The sequence below is a fragment of the Bos mutus genome, chromosome 20 (assembly GCF_027580195.1).
Source record: "Bos mutus isolate GX-2022 chromosome 20, NWIPB_WYAK_1.1, whole genome shotgun sequence".
Lineage (NCBI taxonomy): Eukaryota > Metazoa > Chordata > Mammalia > Artiodactyla > Bovidae > Bos > Bos mutus.
The window spans coordinates 61,996,474-62,014,430 of record NC_091636.1 but is presented as its reverse complement, the minus strand read 5'-3'; the positions used below and the strand labels follow the sequence as shown (position 1 = coordinate 62,014,430).

The window sequence follows — 17,957 nt, the reverse complement described above, 5'->3', positions numbered from 1 at the left end:
CTCACATACCTTCCTTTACTTGTTACATCAGAGAAAGTAGCTTTTACCTCCTATCTTGTTTGAGCCCTTGTGTATTTGTGGAGGTCTCTTTGTTATAGCAGTAGCTGAAATTCTTCTAAATAATGAGATGTGCTTGTGTATTTAAAATGAACTCTAACCATTGAATTCTAGCCCTAGGTTTTAACTAGTGCTCTTGGAAGTATGCATGCTCATCCTTGACATGTTCCTTGTAAAAGTGACCCCTGGGATGCTCTTGTACCTTGTGTGTATACAATGCCTTGTGTGTATACATCTCCTTGTGTATATACTCCTATTATGGCACCTCTCATGTATTTTTTTGGACTTTCTGTTTATATATTTATTATTCTGAAAGGTACCTGAGGGAATTACCAAGTCACATTCATCTCTTTATATCAATTGTCTTCTAATTTCTGGCTCACAGATGGAAATTAAAAATGTTTAGCTGGTAAAAGAAAATGTTGGGTTGATTTCTAGTACCAAGTGTGTGCTATTTAAGAACAGCATTTTCTCCACTGAAAGGAACTACATAAAAAGGACCAAGTGAAAGTCGCTCAGTCGCGTTGACTCTTTGCGACCCCATGGACTATACAGTCTATGGAATTCTCCAGGCCAGAATACTGGAGTGGGTAGCCTATCCCTTCTCCAGGGGATCTTCCTGACCGAGGAATTGAACCAGGGTCTCCTGCATTGCAGGTGGATTCTTTACCAACTGAACTATTATGGAAGCCCCAATAGGACCAAAGCAACTGCAATTATAGACAGGACCAGTAAGTTGAAGATTCCTCTGGAGGAGGAAATGGCAACCCACTCTAGTATTCTTGCCTGGAGAATTCCATGGACAGAGGAGCCTGGTGGGCTACAGTCCACGGGGTTGCAAAAAAGTCAGACATGACTGAGTGACTGAGCACAGGACAGCAAGTTCTAACCACTTCTACAAAAGTGTAATCAGAGTTCGAAATTACCATACATCTCTTTGGGAGTCTCTCCGAAAGCCACACTCATCCTTAATTCTCTGTATGGGGACAGAACTTTTGGTGTAGTATTTAGGAATAGTTGCTTGTCCTCAGGGCTGAAAGGACACAATACTGAGTTTCATGTCCTGGGCCATCACAGCTCTGATCATGTCGGGACACTCAAACTGAAATTTCCATGTTAGAATTCCTCTGTGTCCCCACTGCTTGGGTAATTAACCATGGCAGCTCCCAGGCTAGCCCAGATCTTAAGCTGGGCTCAGAAAGGATTTCTTCTACAGATAGTTTTACAGCTCTCTGGAATCCTTGGAATTTCCTATGGAGATTGGTTGTACCTGTGAGGTACCAAGCCCTAATCAACTTTATACATGAATGGGCCCAACAGGTTTAAGATGCTGCTGCAGTGTCTTCTCGCTGGCATTACTGCGGGTAGAAAATCAGCTGTCATCCTTATCTTTGTATGCAACATGTCTTTTCCTCTGGCTGCTTTTAAGATTTTCTCTTTATTACTGATTTTGAGCCATTTGATTATGAAGCACCTTGGTATAGTTTCTTCATGTGTCTCAGGCTTGGATTGGTGAGTTTGTGGTTTTCATTAAACTTGAAAAATATGGAACCATTTGGAAGATTTTTCAACCATCATTTCTTCAATTTTTTTTTTCCTGTTTTCTTTCTCCTTTCTCTCACCTCTCCTAGGGGAACTTTAATTGCATGTATAGTAGACCACTTGAGGCTCATGGATGATCAGTAGCTTTGTTTTTTTCTCTCACCATTTCATTTTGTATAGTTTCCAGAGCTATATTTAAATTCATTAATCTTTTCTTCAGCAATGTCTAACCTGCTTTTTTAAAAAAAATTATTTTAAAATTTCCACGGGTATACACTGCCTTTTTTTTGAACACATGGAGTAGAATTATAATAACTGCTTGTCTGATATTTTTAACATCTTGGTTGGTTTTGAACTGCTTTTGAATGATTGATTTTTCTCCTCATCATGAATCACTTTTTCTTGTTTATTTTCAACTGGATGTCAGACATTCTCAATTTTAATGCATTGGATGCTGGGTATTTTTGTATTCCTATAGGTATTTTTAAACTTTAGTCTAGGATGCAGTTAATTTACTTGCAAACTATTGATCCTCTGCATCTCACTTTTAAGATCTGATAGGGAAGACTAGAGCATATTTAGTCCAGGGCTAATTATACCTAATTACCGAGGCAAGACTCTGAGAGTGCTATGCTCAAGGATCCACGAATCACAGGGTTTTCCTGTATGGCTCTTGGGAACGCACACTATATCCATTCCTGTGTAAGTGCCAAGTTTCATTTTTGTCTAATAATTTCAGGAATTTTTTTCTTCAGCCTTGGGTACTTCCCTCTCACGCATGCACTGACAGCTCTCTACTGAATATCTGAAGGGGATCCTCTGAAGATTTCTGGGGTTCTTTCTAGGTGTGACTTTCTCTTCTTTAGCGTTGTCCTTAAGCTCTGGCCTTCCCTATGGCTCAGATGGTAAAGAACCCGCCTGCAATGTGGGAGACCTGAGTTCGATCCCTGGGTTGGGAAGATTCCCTGGAGAAGGGAATGGCTACCCACTCCAGTGTTCTTTCCTGGAGAATTCCAAGGACAAAGGAGCCTGGCAGGCTATTGTCCATGGGGTCACAAAGAGTGGGACACGACTGAATGACTTTGACTTTCACTACAACCTCTAGCCACCTTGGTCTCCCTAGATTCCCAGTTGTATCTCCTTAGCTCTGAGTGTCCGCTGAGCTTCTCCTGGGTTTTTAATCTTTGTGCTATGGTCTGCAAATTCTCTCAAGACAGCGATCAGTTTCTCAGAGCTCTCTTTCTTCATTGACTAATGCTTAGTGTTGTAACAACCAATGTTTCATGTATTTCTCCAGTTTGTTTCTGTTGCTGCTGTTATTGCTACTTAAAGGTGCTTGGTACTCCATCTTGGCATCTTGGCTAGAAGGGACAATCCCCAGTTTTAGCTGTTTCTATAATTTCTGAATGTAATTCCATCACTCAGTACTTTGCTATTCAGTGACACTGATGAAAGTAAGCCAGACTGTCCGAAAATGGGCTTACTCTCGGTTTGGATGTGTGTGGCATTTATAACACAGATGCAGCCCTTACCATCAGGACTGCTTAGTGGGGTCCTAGGAGAAATCACTAGATACTGTGTGGTTGGAACCAATGGCCTGGCTTTGATCCTATTCTTCCCCGTCTCCTCCTGAGGTTGGTCCAGCCTCAGGCTGGTCATCATGTCCAAGGGAATGCATTGTGTCTAGGAGCCTGCTAACTAGGCAGAGTCCTCAGATAACCTCTGTTTATTCTGACCCAATTATTAACGCATGAGGCAGGATGCCTCACGTCCCATTTTTTCATCATAATCTTTCACGACTCTGTTTCTTTGCATTTCAACCTCATGCTTTATATACCACTGTTACTAGGACAATGATCTTTATCTTAGATGTTAAGCCATGATATTTACTTTTATTTGTTCCACTCCACTCGTTTAGCCTGGTTCATTTTTAATGATACACCAATTGCTAAGCCACACTAAATCCAATGCCCCTCTTAAGTTCCCTGCCCTTAGGAACAAGTCTCAAATTTCTCAATTCTCTTTATTTTTTATTCATTTGGGCCACATGGCTTCTATTTCCTTCTCACTAAATCTATGTCACTATCATGTTACTTCATTAAATATTAACAGATTAATATCCAAGTATCTCTTTATTTCCTCTAACTCTGAACATAAATGGGAAAATAATAGACTCTCTGAGAACAGTCACATTTTAGGGAGAAAACTGACCATACAAAGATGTCTAAAATATTTGATTTTAAAGAAATAGAACAGATGTATTTAGAGAGTTCTAATCCTGAGTTTCCATAGAGTTCAGCTACGATATAAATAAACCACAAATGGGAGCATTCATTCACATTTTGGAGCTCTTCAAACGACTACATCCAACTGTTTTAATATTCTGTGACAAAATCGTTTTACTGTAAATGAGGAAAAGGTAACTGAAGTCCATGTTAGCTAAGAAAAACATTTCACTTCTGCCATTATGTTTTTCTGATGCTCATAAGCCAAGTAATGAGTGTTTTAAAGTTTAAAAAGTATGTGGGGCCATTATGAAGATCTAGTTGCTAGTCAATTTGTCACAGAAGAGTATGCTGCACATTTCCCCGTAAAGAGAAGTTATCGTTTCAGATGATGAGGTGTATAAAAAGCGCTCTCCATGTAAAATTCGGGTGTTCTACCTTCACATTTCTGCTTTTGTTTGGATCATAAAAGTTAAGGCCACTTAAAGAACACCACTAAATTTCAACAGTTGCTACAAAATACACATTCTTAGAACCCTAGGTTTAGACGGTAATGCTGATGCTGTTTGTGTGTCCTCAGTCAATCTTTTGATTGCTCAAGTTTGTTTGGTTTGGTATAAGCTATTCTCATCTTTAAAAAGTAATAACTATTTATCAGTGTTGGCATAATGACAATCTTCTCAATTCACTCCTACAGCTTATCTATCTTCCCTTCCCACCATTTAACATGGTACCTTACTAAATTGTACAAAGAATGATGATAATGTGATATTGACCTTTATGCATGCCTGTGTATTTGTATTTTTATAAGAAAATTCTTATACAAGCACATACATTTATAACTATGCACAAATATGCCCCAAAGGCCATTTGCCTTGGCCCAGGATTTGCCTTGGCCATCAGGAAGGCCAGTGCTCTGTATAAGCAAGGATGACTCCCTGAGAGTCAAAATTCTACTTTAGCTGTTGGAATACAAGTCTTTTCAAAATGCTTTGTCTTCTAAAATTACTAGTAATCATTTAACACTTTCTTGATGACAGTCAGCATTATGACCATCAGTGATTAGAATAAATGAAATAGTCAAAACACTGAATGGCCTCTGACATTTTTTTATTTCTTGCATCCTTATATTTACTTCTTCTAACTCTCCTATCTTTTCACTTTGCCATCAGGATATCTATTTGCTCTTCTTATCACAGATCTGTGTGCCTGCTTACAAGAGTAACTCACTGCATTTTTAAATTTGTTGCTTGAAATCTGATGAAGGCTGGGAAATCCAATGGTCGTAGTTGTTAAGCTGTGTCTAAAATACAGAACGGCTCTTGTGATGTTGATTTTAGCTGTTGTAGAGCATTCTGCCTCTTACTCGGTAGTCTCTATTAATAATAAAAAAATTACCAATTCAATGCATCTGGATATATGGGGATGAATTTTACACTGGGGATAACTAATGTTCAGGTTAATGCACTGGAAACAGTCAGAAAGATGTTACTGCTAGAAAATTCTGAGAATTTTTATCAGACTTCTTCCTTAATTCTCATTATATAACCCAAAGCAGGAGAGAATTTTTGAGTATCAACATACTATAAATCAGTATAAAATAGTATAAATTGTAAATTTATTATTTTATTACTCCAAACACCTAAAGACCCAGACATATCTCAGCAGCTCACCCAGCTGACCTGGTTATGTGAGAGCCTGTGTTAAAGACACAGAGCCTATGTCTTTAATCACCAAATTAAATACAAAGTCCAATGCTTCAGGAATCGTGGAACTGGGCAATGACATCAAAATATGCATCCTAAAAAACACCGATGAGTCTGCAAACTGAAAAGAAAACAGTTCTCCCACAATTCCTTTATATCAATTTTATATCCTATTGATTACATATTCCCATCTGAATCAAAGGACCAAAAAAAGAATCATAAATTGTGATCATCTAAAGATGCGCTACTAACTGCTTAGTGACTGACGGATGTTTATAAATATAAAAGACTGCTATTCATAAGAAAGACATATAGACATAGACACTAGTTCAGTTAAATGTTTGTGTCTTAGCATTATTGCTCAGCCAAGCATAGGGCTTAGCAGTGGGGTACAAAGAAATAAATGGAACCTAGTTTCTGCTCTTAGAGGTCTTACAGACCAGATTCTCTTCCAGAGGACATCCTTAGTACCTCAACAAGGAATAATTGAATAACTGGAGATATTTATCCTTAAATATGATGTGGAGGTGTCCTTGCTACATGACATGTCTTTTTTCTCTGGCTGCTTTTAAGGTTATCTCTTTATTTCTGATTTTGAGCAATCTGATTATAATGTACCTTGGTATATAACTTTTTAATGCTTCTGGTAGTTTCTTGAGTTGTTTAGATGTGTGAGTTTGCGGTTTTCATTAGATTTGGAATGTTTTCAATCCTTATTTCTTCAAATAGTTTTCTCTTTCTCCTTTCTCTCTTGTCTTGTTTCGGACTCCATTAATATATATATATCAGGCCACTTGAAGCTCACTCACTGATGCACTATCCATTTTTTCCCTTTTTTTCCCTGTGTATTTCATTTTTTATAGTTTACAATCACTGTCTTTCAGTTCACTAAACTTTTCTTTTGCAATGTCTAATCTGCTATTGATTCCATTCCATGTATTTTTCATTTAAGATGCTACATTTTCAACTTCAGAAGTTTCATTTGCATCTTTATAAATTTTTCAGGTTTCTAATTCATTTTCTGAACACATGGAATACAGAGCTTAACTTCTGAAGCAAAGGTTGAAGTCTTACAATCAACATCTTCTAGCGCTCAAAGACATTTCTCCATTTTTAACTTGTTCTTATAAGAACCTAACTATTTGGCAAGTAAAAATAATAATTCATTAAACAAATCAAAATATGGCAAACTTGCCATCATCTAGATGGCTTTGCCTTTCAGATCAGACTCTGCTCTAGAGAGCATCCCTTCCCATCCCCTTTAATCCATCCTCCAAGGCAAGGGAGCCGGGTGGGGACTTAGAGCAACTTAGTGTTCTTGGGTGTTAAATGACAACCCTTTGGCTTATGACATCCTGCATCTTTGAATCCAGCTTTGTGACTGACCTGCATGATGTCTGGGGAAGCCACCCACGACTGTTTCTGCTTAAAGACAATGCTCCTGGGACACATTGAGATGCTTTAACTTTCCCAGAGCCACAAAGTTTAGAAAAGTTTTGAACTGTGACTGGAGTCAAAGCCTCCTAACTTTAGATGAAAGTAAAGACTCAGGAAAAGTTCAAGGAACTGACTTCCATGACTGTCTCTTTCCTAGCTCTGCAAGGCTATCCTCTGGCATTCTGCCTGGTAAGACTCTAATTTTGAAACTTTTCTTTGGATGAAAGCATAGGACAAATTCACTTCAATCCCCGCTCCACCTGAATTCTTAAGGGACAACATTGGAGGTGACTTAAGGGCAGAGAGGGAAAGGAATAATTATGCTCATTCCTAAAACTCTTAAGAGAAGATGTGGGGCTGGCATGCATGAGTACGTAGCCAGCTCCTGGGAAGTATCACCAGGGGCTGGGTCTCAAGAGCTGTGCCCCAAGAGCTGGAAAGTCACACCCAGGAAAGATGGTGTTGCAGCTGAGATTGTAGAAATGGAAAAGATGATGGCAGGGACAGAGAAGTGGCAAGAGGCAGGTATTGGAAGATCTGGTAAGAAGAGAAGGAAGGTATTTTTGCAGGGCAATACTGAAGCCAGTATGTGTGGGACCCATGGTACTGAGCTTCTGAGAGTGATCTAGAGCTGTGTGTCTATATCAATATTGTTTTGAAGAAAAAAAAAGAATGGTAAGGAAAGGAGTGATGTATGAATATTAAATGAATGGAAAATGGAAGGCTGAGGTTTCAACTCCCTCTCTTGATATTTTCCCCATATTCCCTCATTCTTCTAAGAGGTTAACACTCTTTTATGCAAAAAGGCGATTTAGCTCATGGAACTAGCAGTGACCAAACTCAAGAATTCTTGGTTATCATGAATCCCTCCTTTCTACCCAAAAGGAAGGTCATGAAAACTTCTGTGAGAACCCATCAGGAAGACTGTGTGTTTATAAAAATCCAGAGAAAAAGATCCTCCTAGTATCTTTCCCAACCATACAATTGCTTTAATTTAACATTTTGCCAAAGATAACTAGTAACACTATTCTTCCCTGTAATCCCATAATTTAAAAATGCAAGCGGTTCTTTTCCTTTGGGGATGAGACCAGCTACGATATTACAGGATTCACAGGGGTTTTTCTATGAGATGTTTGGGAATCAGCTCTGTCAGTGACAGTGCTTTGAAAAGCCTCAACATGTTCCCAGTCACCTCTGAAAATAAAGGAACTCAGCTACACAGACAGAATGGAAAGCATATCACAGCATCTTCCATGACTATACTGACATCTATTCCTCTGTGTTTTGCAGGCATCTTCAAGGACATCCTTAAGAAGACTTTTTCAAAGAAATATATTTCTAAATCCAACAGTTCAGTGGAACTCTTTTTTCTCTAACATCCTTAGAAAACTTGATTAGAATAGCACTTCTCAAAATTGGACTTCTCTTATTTTCTAAGAACCTTCTCGTGCTTCCAGATTTCTTTCTTATTGTAACAAACCAGTCATACCTTCCAGCTCCCTGCAGCCAAGTTCTGCAGGGCGCCCGCCGCCCCTTCCAGCGTGTCTGCATTTGAGCACTCAGAGAGCAGTGTGAGGTAGGGTTTGACTATGGATGGGTGCCACAGCATCTGGATCCCTTTTGGTGGTTCTGCACAGTCTGGAAGAGGTCCCACTCCATCCCACTGGTGGAAGAGAAATGAGAGAGTACACATCTTTAACATCATCACACTTCCCAACATTGCCCTCTGCAAACATCCAAGACGAAAACCAAAGCAGGGTGTCATGACACTTGGAGAACTGCAGGCAGGATATGGCATCAGCAGTCCAAGGACCACCCAAAATGGGAGAGCCATTCCTGCCCACTGAGAGCTTCTGATGGAGGGTGGAGCAGGTACAGAAGTGAATGTAATTGGCAGTAGAACAGTGAAGTGCTCTGAGAACAGTTCTAGCAACCATTACAGGGAGGAAGGAGAAAAGGTACGCTAGTTTTGATTGGTCAGGATGGAGGAAGACTAGAGATCAAGGCAGCATACTTCACAGTAAGCTAAGCATACGATCGGCATAGCATCGGAGTTAGAGACTATCAAGTGCCCTCACTTCTTACACGCAAGTGTTAACTGTGATAAATTTCTAAATCGCTTATAAAATACATATTTTGTCACTGCATCTATGAGCACTAAACTAATGACAGAATGTACAAAAGAGAAAAGAATGTTTATTAGATTTATTAGGTTTATTAGACACTCTGCCATGAGCTATAGGCAAATTTTGATCTTATAGAAATTCTGATGTTTGCTTTGAACTGAGTCTGAGTTAAAATATGTAATTCAAAAGTAACTGCACATACATTTCAAGTTATGGATTATATGCAAAAGGCAAATGAATAGAGCCTTACAAATGACAGCTTTGAAGACCGTGTAGCAATTTGGATCAAGGTTTACAATAGAAGTTAAATAAACAAAGCAGGACACAAAGCTGTGAAGGGTTTGTGCTGGGTACCAAGTAAAATGATCATAAAAAAGTGTAAGGATAATAAATATCTATTTACAAAGTGTGGATGTCTTTCATTTTTTTCTACATTTCTAATAGCCTGTTCTATTACTCTTATAATTTAAAAAATATTGAGTTCCAATAATGCTTCTGATCTTTGATCACATTCAGCCTTTATCTTGTTGAAGGCAATGGTATAATGAAGGTAGAAACGAAGTAATATGTGTAGAAAAAATATTCCCACATTCATTTTTGAGAAAAGCCATAGCAAAACAGAAGGATGATTTTATAGTACTACGTCGGGAATATTAAGTTATTTAACTCCTTATTTGTATTTGTTAATGATTGCTGAACATATAATCTAAATGACATATATACTAAACCTTCTCACAGATATTTTATGTTTATAAATATATGTGCATGTGTCCATATACATGTATGTATATCTATGAAGACAAAATTGTATTTCAGAATCTGTTAGTGCCTTCATTCTGAAATTTTACCTGGAAGAAAATATAGCTCATGTTGTATCCTTGAAACAAAAATAGAAAAATAGAAATAATAACAGCTTTTTTAACAGACAATAAGAATTGCAAGAATCTCATCCCTTCTTTTCCAAGAGAAAAATTAAAAAGCCATACCTTCTTTTTCTCTATTATGATACGGCTTAGGTTAAGGCTAAAGAACAGACATGAATGACATTCCATCAATGGGTGAGACATCCGATTAAAGGTCATTTTCAACGAGAGTGTCACTCAATCTCAACTTTATAACAAGAACACTCAAAGTGGACCTTCCTGTTCTTTCAACCTAAGCCACTTCTAAACTGTTCAAAGAAGGCTTTACACCTGTGCACAGCCTATCAATGAAACCAGTTCATCTCTTTTAAATACATAAAAAAAAAAATTGAAAGTGAACCAGACTTGTCACATTGCTCTTGGTTCATTATTTGAGGCTGGCTCACTGCACTGGATAGAAAGAGAGCAGCAGGCAAAAGGAAACAGTCCTTTCGCAAATTTGTTAACTTCGATGCTGAAGCAGGAGTGATGTTGGCTTCTCAAAAGAAACCAGCTGCGGGGACTGAATTTCTCTGCTACTGCAACAGGAAATGGAAAATTCTTTCTTTTTTTCTTTTTTTGTAGTGACCCAAGGACAAAAGAGCAGACAAAACCAAGGGGGGTCTGGGAATGCAGGAATGGAAAAAACAGACCCTTTTCATCTTTCCTTCCCCCATGTTGTAATTATTAATGGATTTCAGGTCCTCGTGAGCAGTATAACCTGTCTCCCCTCCTACCTCATGCTGCTGCTGCTGAGTCACTTCAGTCGTGTCCAACTCTGCGACCCCATAGACGGCAGCCCACCAGGATGCCTTGTCCCTGGGATTCTCCAGGCAAGAACACTGGAGTGGGTTGCCATTTCCTTCTCCAATGCATGAAAGTGAAAAGTGAAAGTGAAGTCAGTCAGTCATGTCTGACCCTCAGCGACCCCATGGACTGCAGCCTTCCAGGCTCCTCCATCCATGGGATTTTCCAGGCAGGAGTACTGGAGTGGGGTGCCATTGCCTTCTCCCCTCCTACCCCATAGGGAGAAGGTATTTGTCTTACTCTTCCCCTCACCCGAATATACGTGCCTCATCCAATCAGCAAATGACCCGCAAGACCCCCATCCCGCTCCGTGTACCCTGGTTATAAAAGTGGGCTAAGGACCCCTGTTCAACACTGGTTCTCCCTTGAGCTGGCCCGCTGTTCTAACAGTGTCTCCCACTCTAATAAACTTTATTTCCCTCTCATTCTGTCTCATGTTTGGAAATTCTTTTCCAACTCGTGCCTGGACCACAATTTTGTCATCTCCTTAAAACTCTGAAGCTATCATGTTCATATAAAGGTTTAGATTTCGCATAAACATTCAACTCAACATGGATGAAATTTCCCTCTCTTGTAAGAGCCAACATAACAGAGGGAGATATAGAGAAGCAATGTTTGCATGCTCATTACAACATGTGACAGACAAACTATAAAAAGTGCAAAAAAAAAAAAAAGCTGTGTTATCATTTGCTGGGTTTCATCTGGTTCGTTTTTTCTAACTTCTGTGCAATAAAACAGGATAAATGGCTGAATCAGTAGACAGTCTTCCTCCATCCTGACATGTGATCTATGTAGATCTTAAATACCTTTCATTACAATCCTTTCTCAGTGGCTACAGAGAGAATCTGAAGGCAATAAAAGGAAAACTGATGTGAATACAGATAGCCTTTGACAGCAATGATAGGAGTTCAAAGGGGATTCTGTGCTATTTCAGAACACTGATGACACCCTGGCACATCAATACAGAGGAAAAAGAACTATCTCAAAGCCAGGGTATACCGCCTTTATCTGGGTACTTTCCTCAAACTTCTATTGAGTTAATAGAGAAAGAAGTATTGATTGACTGTCCATTATAAAATAGATTTTGATCACCTATATAAGACTGGAAGTCTTCTTTAAGAGCTGTGCTAACACCTGCTGTCATGTCACCTAGCCAGTCAATACCCACAGGACTATAGGGTCATGGTGACATGAGAATCAGACTGAAGTCATGAAAACAATCCCGCAGTTGTACACTGTTAATGCCAACCTTCTCCTAGAGCAAAGATCCACAAAAAGTCAAGGGATATGCAACTCTTTTACCAAAATACTGGAAATACATCATTTATAAATTTAAATATAAGATGCATTTATCCTAAAATGTCTTCAAAACTGCCATAGGGATTGAAGAAGGCAAGCACTGGCTAAGTCTTTAACACAGCCAAAACACTGATCACCCAGCTATTTTAATCCTAAGAACACAGAACTCCAATTTATAAGTAAGCCTTATGCAAACTGTATTTGTTTTTTAACTCTTTGCTTTTAACTTTTAACAGGGCATATTACCAAAGTTTTCCTAAGAACTTGAAATATGAAAATAATATATAAAGAAACAAAATGCTGCCCGGTCAGGAGGGAGAACTTTCTGTGTCCTGAACCCAAGGCACAACCAACAGAGAAGGTATTTCCAAGAAAGCAACAGGGTTTTTGTTGATCATATTGTTTGCATCATTGCAAGTGGCGACACACAAACACACACTCACACAAGGAAAGGGGCTCTCAGTAGACACAGAGTCTGCCAGTCCCTTGGACCTGCAGCCTCCAGAGCTGTGAGTAATAAACGTCTGTTGTATAGGCCATGTAGTCTAGGGCATTTTGGTACAGCAGCCTGAGCTGAGCAAGACCGTCACACAGCAAGCACTAAGACAATGTCATCTCAGAGGCAGGAGGACCCTCCAGCTACACCGTGGCTTTCCTGCCATGGAGCTTTCTTGAGGACAGGCTGGCAGTAAAGAAGCAGTGTGTGAGGCAGGATTATATTGAGAGTAGATCACGGAACAAACAGGCTGGTTTGTCATCCCAAGTAGCACCACATTCAATAGCATATAATCAGAACTTTTTTTTCAGTTATATGTGTATTTATTTATTTATCAGACTATTTTCCACTGTAAATTATTACAAGATATAGAACATAGTTCTCTGTTGTTCGGTCGGTAAGTCTGACTCTTTTGTAACCCCAAAGACTGTAACCCACCAGCTCCTCTGTCCATGGGATTTCCCAGGCAAGAATACTGGAGTGGGTGGTCATTTCCCAACCCTAACCCTAAATCTTCTCCAGGGGATCTTCTTGACCCAGGATCAAATCCACATCTTCTGCACTGGCAGGTGGGTTCTTTATCACTGAAACACCAGGGAAACCCCACAGTTCTCTGTGCTATATAGTAAATCCTTATTATGCTTATATTTTATATGTAGTCCATGGGGTCACGAAGAGTCAGATATGACTGAGTGAACTCAGTTTTACTTTTCACTTTCATGCATTGGAGAAGGAAATGGCAGCCCACTCCAGTGTTCTTGCCTGGAGAATCCCAGGGACGGGGGAGCCTGGTGGGCTGCCGTCTGTGGGGTCGCACAGAGTGGGACACAACTGAAGCGACTTAGCAGCAGCAGCCACAGCAGTGTAGTATTCGGAGAAGGCAATGGCAACCCACTCCAGTACTCTTGCCTGGAAAATCCCATGGACGGAGTTGCTGGCGGGCTACAGTAACCACAAACTTGTCTTCGGTGTCTGTGAGCCTGTTTCTGTTTTGTAAGTCAGTTCATTTCTACTATTTTTTAGATTCTATATGTAAGTGATAACAGATTTGTCTTCCTCTGACTTACTTCACTTCGTATGATCATCTCCTGGTCTATCCACGTTGCTGTAAATGGCATTATTTTGTTTTTTCCTATGTACCAGTATTTTTCTTTACTGGCTGTAAATGAATGACTGATATCAGTAAGATGAATCAGTGAACACTTTATATCACTTACTTTTAAAAATTGCCAGAATTGAAATTATGTATTATCTCTCTCTGAGAGGTAGTGCTCAAATATTTTAAAAAAGGAAGAGAATAAGATGCCCGCATATTAGATTCCAAGTGGCTCCTGAAATCTGTACATGATGCTTTTTGATGTAGTCATGGTCAGGGAAGAAGAGACACACTGGCCACTGATTGTAAGGAGCGTCTGCTGAGGAAGAAAAATACAGAGCTGTGGGAGTGGGCTCAAGGTGGGATTTTTTTAAACCTTTCTTTAGAATGGCTTTTAATACTTTTACTTCTCCTTAGGACTTAAATTCTATTTAAAAGATTTCTCTCAGGACTTCCCTGGTGGTCCAGTGGTTAAGAACCCACCTTGCAGTGCAGGGAACTCGAGTTTCATCCCTGGTCTGGGAACTGGGGGCTTCACAGGTGTCGCAGTAGTAAACGATCTGCCTGCCAGTGTAGGAGATGTAAGAGACTCGGGTTCGATCCCTGGGTCTGGAAGTTTCCCTGGAGGAGGGCATGGCAGCCCACTCCAGTATTCTTGCCTGCAGAATCCCATGGACAGAGTAGCCTGGCGGGCTACAGTCCATGGGGTCGCAAAGAGTCATACACGACTAAAGCAACTTAGCACTCAGGCAGGCACAGGGAATAAGGTCCCACATGCCGTGGGGCAACCAAGCCCACAAGCCACAGCCACTGAGTCTGCAGCAGCAAGTAGAGAGGAGCCTGTGCCATGCAACTAGACTTGATGTAGCCAAATAAATAAACACATATTAAAAAAAAGATTCCTTTCTCAGTTGGTTTGAGGATGGAATCATGGAAGCCGTTTGTTCCTCATATGAAGAGAAAGGTCTGACTTAGAGATAAAAATGGGAAAGTTAAAAAACCGGAAATTAAGGATGTTCATACAACGTTCTCTGCACACATGGGATTTTTTAGGGCATGGCGGCTCACAAGTCCAGTTATTACATTCATAAAAGTCCCTACTGAATAGGAGAATTAACAAGGGAATTTCAGCTGCTTCCTCTGCAAAAGCTTACAGCCACCGCAGTCTCTACTTTCAAGGCGCTGGGCTGGGTACCATGGAGATGGTAACAGAATGGTCTCGCCTACACAGAAGAAGAATTTACATTTTGGGAGGAGTGCTAAAATACATAGCTCCTTCTGCCATGGATGTCACAGCCATTGCAGCCTTTGTACAGAAAAGCACTTTCACTGCTGTGTCTTTGGAACACAAACAGAAAAGGCCTCTTCACCGGCGGAATGCATCTCTTCCGCCGAAATTTCCCCACCAACGAGAGAGTATGACAGTCCGCGTGTGCGTGGGTTCACTTTTCTTTTCAAGGGATTTCAGCAAAATAAATAGGCGAGAGTATGACAGTCCGCGTGTGCGTGGGTTCACTTTTCTTTTCAAGGGATTTCAGCAAAACAAATAGGCCAGAGATACTGCAAGAGAGAGCGAGTGGATTCGCAGCGACAGGAAAATACGCGGATTGGAAAAGCCCACTCTTGCCTCCCAGCTGAAGTCACACATCAGAGATGTAGGAAGAGAAGATGACTCTAAGTGGTAAACTGTCAGAGAATGTTCGTTTATGCAGGGTTTGGGTAAATCAGGCTGCAGTGGGGACTGACTACTTTAAAAAGCAACAGCCTAGACGCAGATAGCTCACTTGGTAAAGAAACCAGCTGCAGTGCAGGAGAGCCTGGTTCGATTCCTGGATGGGGAAGATCCGCTGGAGAAGGGATAGGCTACCCACGCCAGTATTCTTGAGTTTGCCTTGTGGCTCAGCTGGTAAAGATTCTGTCTGTAATGCGGGAGACCTGGGTTTGATCCCTGGGTTGGGAAGATCCCCTGGAGAAGGGAAAGGCTACCCACTCCAGTATTTTGGCCTGGAGAATTCCAGGGACTGGGGTTGCAAAGAGTTGGACGCGACTGAGCGAGTTTCGCTTAGACCAGGTCTGTCCCCTGTTGACCACCTGCGCTTGACTTGGTTTGAACAGCAGTTACTGATTTTGTCCTGACAGGGTTTTATTATCCCATTCAGCTAATGGGGGGGCGGGGGGGGGGCGGGGGAGGGGAGGAGGAAAGGGAGGGGAAGCAGGGAATAATGGTTATTTTAAAAACTCCAAGCAGGGACTTCCCTTCTGGTTCAGGGGATAAGACTCTGAGCTCCCAGTGCAGGGACCAGGGCCTGCCCCCTGGTCAGGAAAGGAGACCCCACATGCTGCAGCTAAGGGTTCAGTAAAAGGACAACAACAGAAATGACGAGACGTCTGCTTTTGACAACGGCAGGCTGGGTAACTCAGACCACCTTTCCCACTGATAACAAATCGAGGCAAGTATTGTAAAATATCTGCTTGCAGGAATCAGAGCGCTAACAAGGCAGTGAAGATCTTTCAGAAGGAGGAAAGCTATTGAGGTGGGCAGCTATGGACCCTCAAGGGCCATTCCTGACCAGAGCAGAGACTAAGACAGGGAAAATGACAAATATATTTAACGACCTAAGGGCATAAAAGGAATCTGGCCTCATTTAAAAAAAGAAAAAAACCAAGTAGCTTGGCAAATCTTTCACGTTGTAGTTTAGGATCATGTAGGCAGACCCTCTAGGAATAGTGATGACCTTAAATTCCTTAAATACCTATAATAAAATTAAGTTAAACTGAGATTGCCATTGACTCAAGCCTCCTGCAAGAATTAAGCATAAACACTTTCCAGAATCAAGCATGAACACTCTCTGGAAAAGATCATACCATTCTAGGCCTCAAATTATTTTGATAGCTTTTCATATAAAATGTCTCAGATTTAATAAAAAAAATAACTAGGAACATGAGGAAGAAAGATTGTGTGGATGAAAAGTAATAAAGTCGACCATAGACATAGAAAACATTTCATAAGAATCTGGATAAGGGAACTATTTGAACCAGACTTTAAAACAACTAAGATTATTACATTTAATAAAGAAAAGATTGAGAACTTTGTTAGAGTAAGAATATAGTTGAAAACATAATCATTGGAGTTACAAAACCCCTTGTATGAGTATGAAAGAAGATTAGATGTATTTCAAGAGAAAAATAGTAAACTAAAATATAAATCAGAAGGAAATATCCAGACTGAATATAAAGATCCACAATTACCAAAAAAAAGGAAGAAGAAAAATAGAGTGGAGGGTAGTATGTTTAAGGAATGGAATAAGGGAGTCTAATAAATAGGGAATTGGAGTTCAAAAGGAGATTATAGAGAGAACTAGGCAGAAGCAATATTTGAAGAAATGGTGCCTGAGAGTTTTACAAAGCTTAAAAAGACATTAAGTCACAGATTCAAGAAGCTCTGCCAATGATAGAAAGAAGAAGAAATAAAAAGGTCAGACATTCTCCCATCCCTAAAGAAAACCATTTTTATAACATGATCTTATTGCCTGTTATTCCTTCTATCATGAAGTGTAGCGTATTGTGTAATTTCTTCAAAATTCCCAGGAGTCAACATGAAAATCATCTCTTTTGGCTTTTGACAGTTGGTTGGAGTTTTTGTTTGTTCAGTATTTACTCGGTCACACTGGGTCTAACTACCGCACACATGATCTTTCATCTCTATTGCGGCATGTGGGGTCTTTCAATTGTGGCAGGCAGAATCTTTTTTTTTTAGTTGCAGCGTGCCAGATCTTTAGTTGCAGCATGCAAACTCTTAGCATTTTAAAGAAATTCCCAAGAATTTCTTCTTGGGGAGAAATTTCTTCTCTGGTAGCTCAGGTATCTGACTTCTCCTGGGAGATGTTCTGAAGAGGATGATTACAGGGCAGCTGGACTGTGAAAAGACTGGACAGAAGTGATATCCAGTGACTTGTATTCATGCAACACACCTGTCTCCAGGCTCTCCTTGTAAAAGATGTGGGGCATTTTGCGCTTGAGAGATTAGAAACCTGTCTTAAACGCAAGATCGGCTAGGGTGCTTCCCAAACAAGGCTTCAGAACAAGAGATTCAGGGACAGCCTTGTTGACTCACCTCTGTGCCCCTGTGGATGCTCAGCCCTTAGGAGGTGGCTGGAGGGAGGCTGGTGATGCTGTGGACTCCAGAGATGGGATCAAGTGGCCACTGTGCCCACAGAGGAGTGTTGTCAAGGCTGGTCCACATCACTGGGCTTGCCTGTCATTT

At 40.5% G+C, this 17,957-nt stretch overlaps 1 protein-coding gene across 1 annotated transcript in view; it reads right to left on the bottom strand.

Moving 5' to 3' along the window:
- CTNND2 (catenin delta 2) overlaps window positions 1-17,957 on the bottom strand; it is a 1,090,646-nt gene that overhangs the window by 120,184 nt on the left and 952,505 nt on the right. The window contains 1 exon segment of the mRNA XM_070357848.1: window positions 8,457-8,630. Within this exon segment, the coding sequence (XP_070213949.1) occupies window positions 8,457-8,630 (174 nt within the window).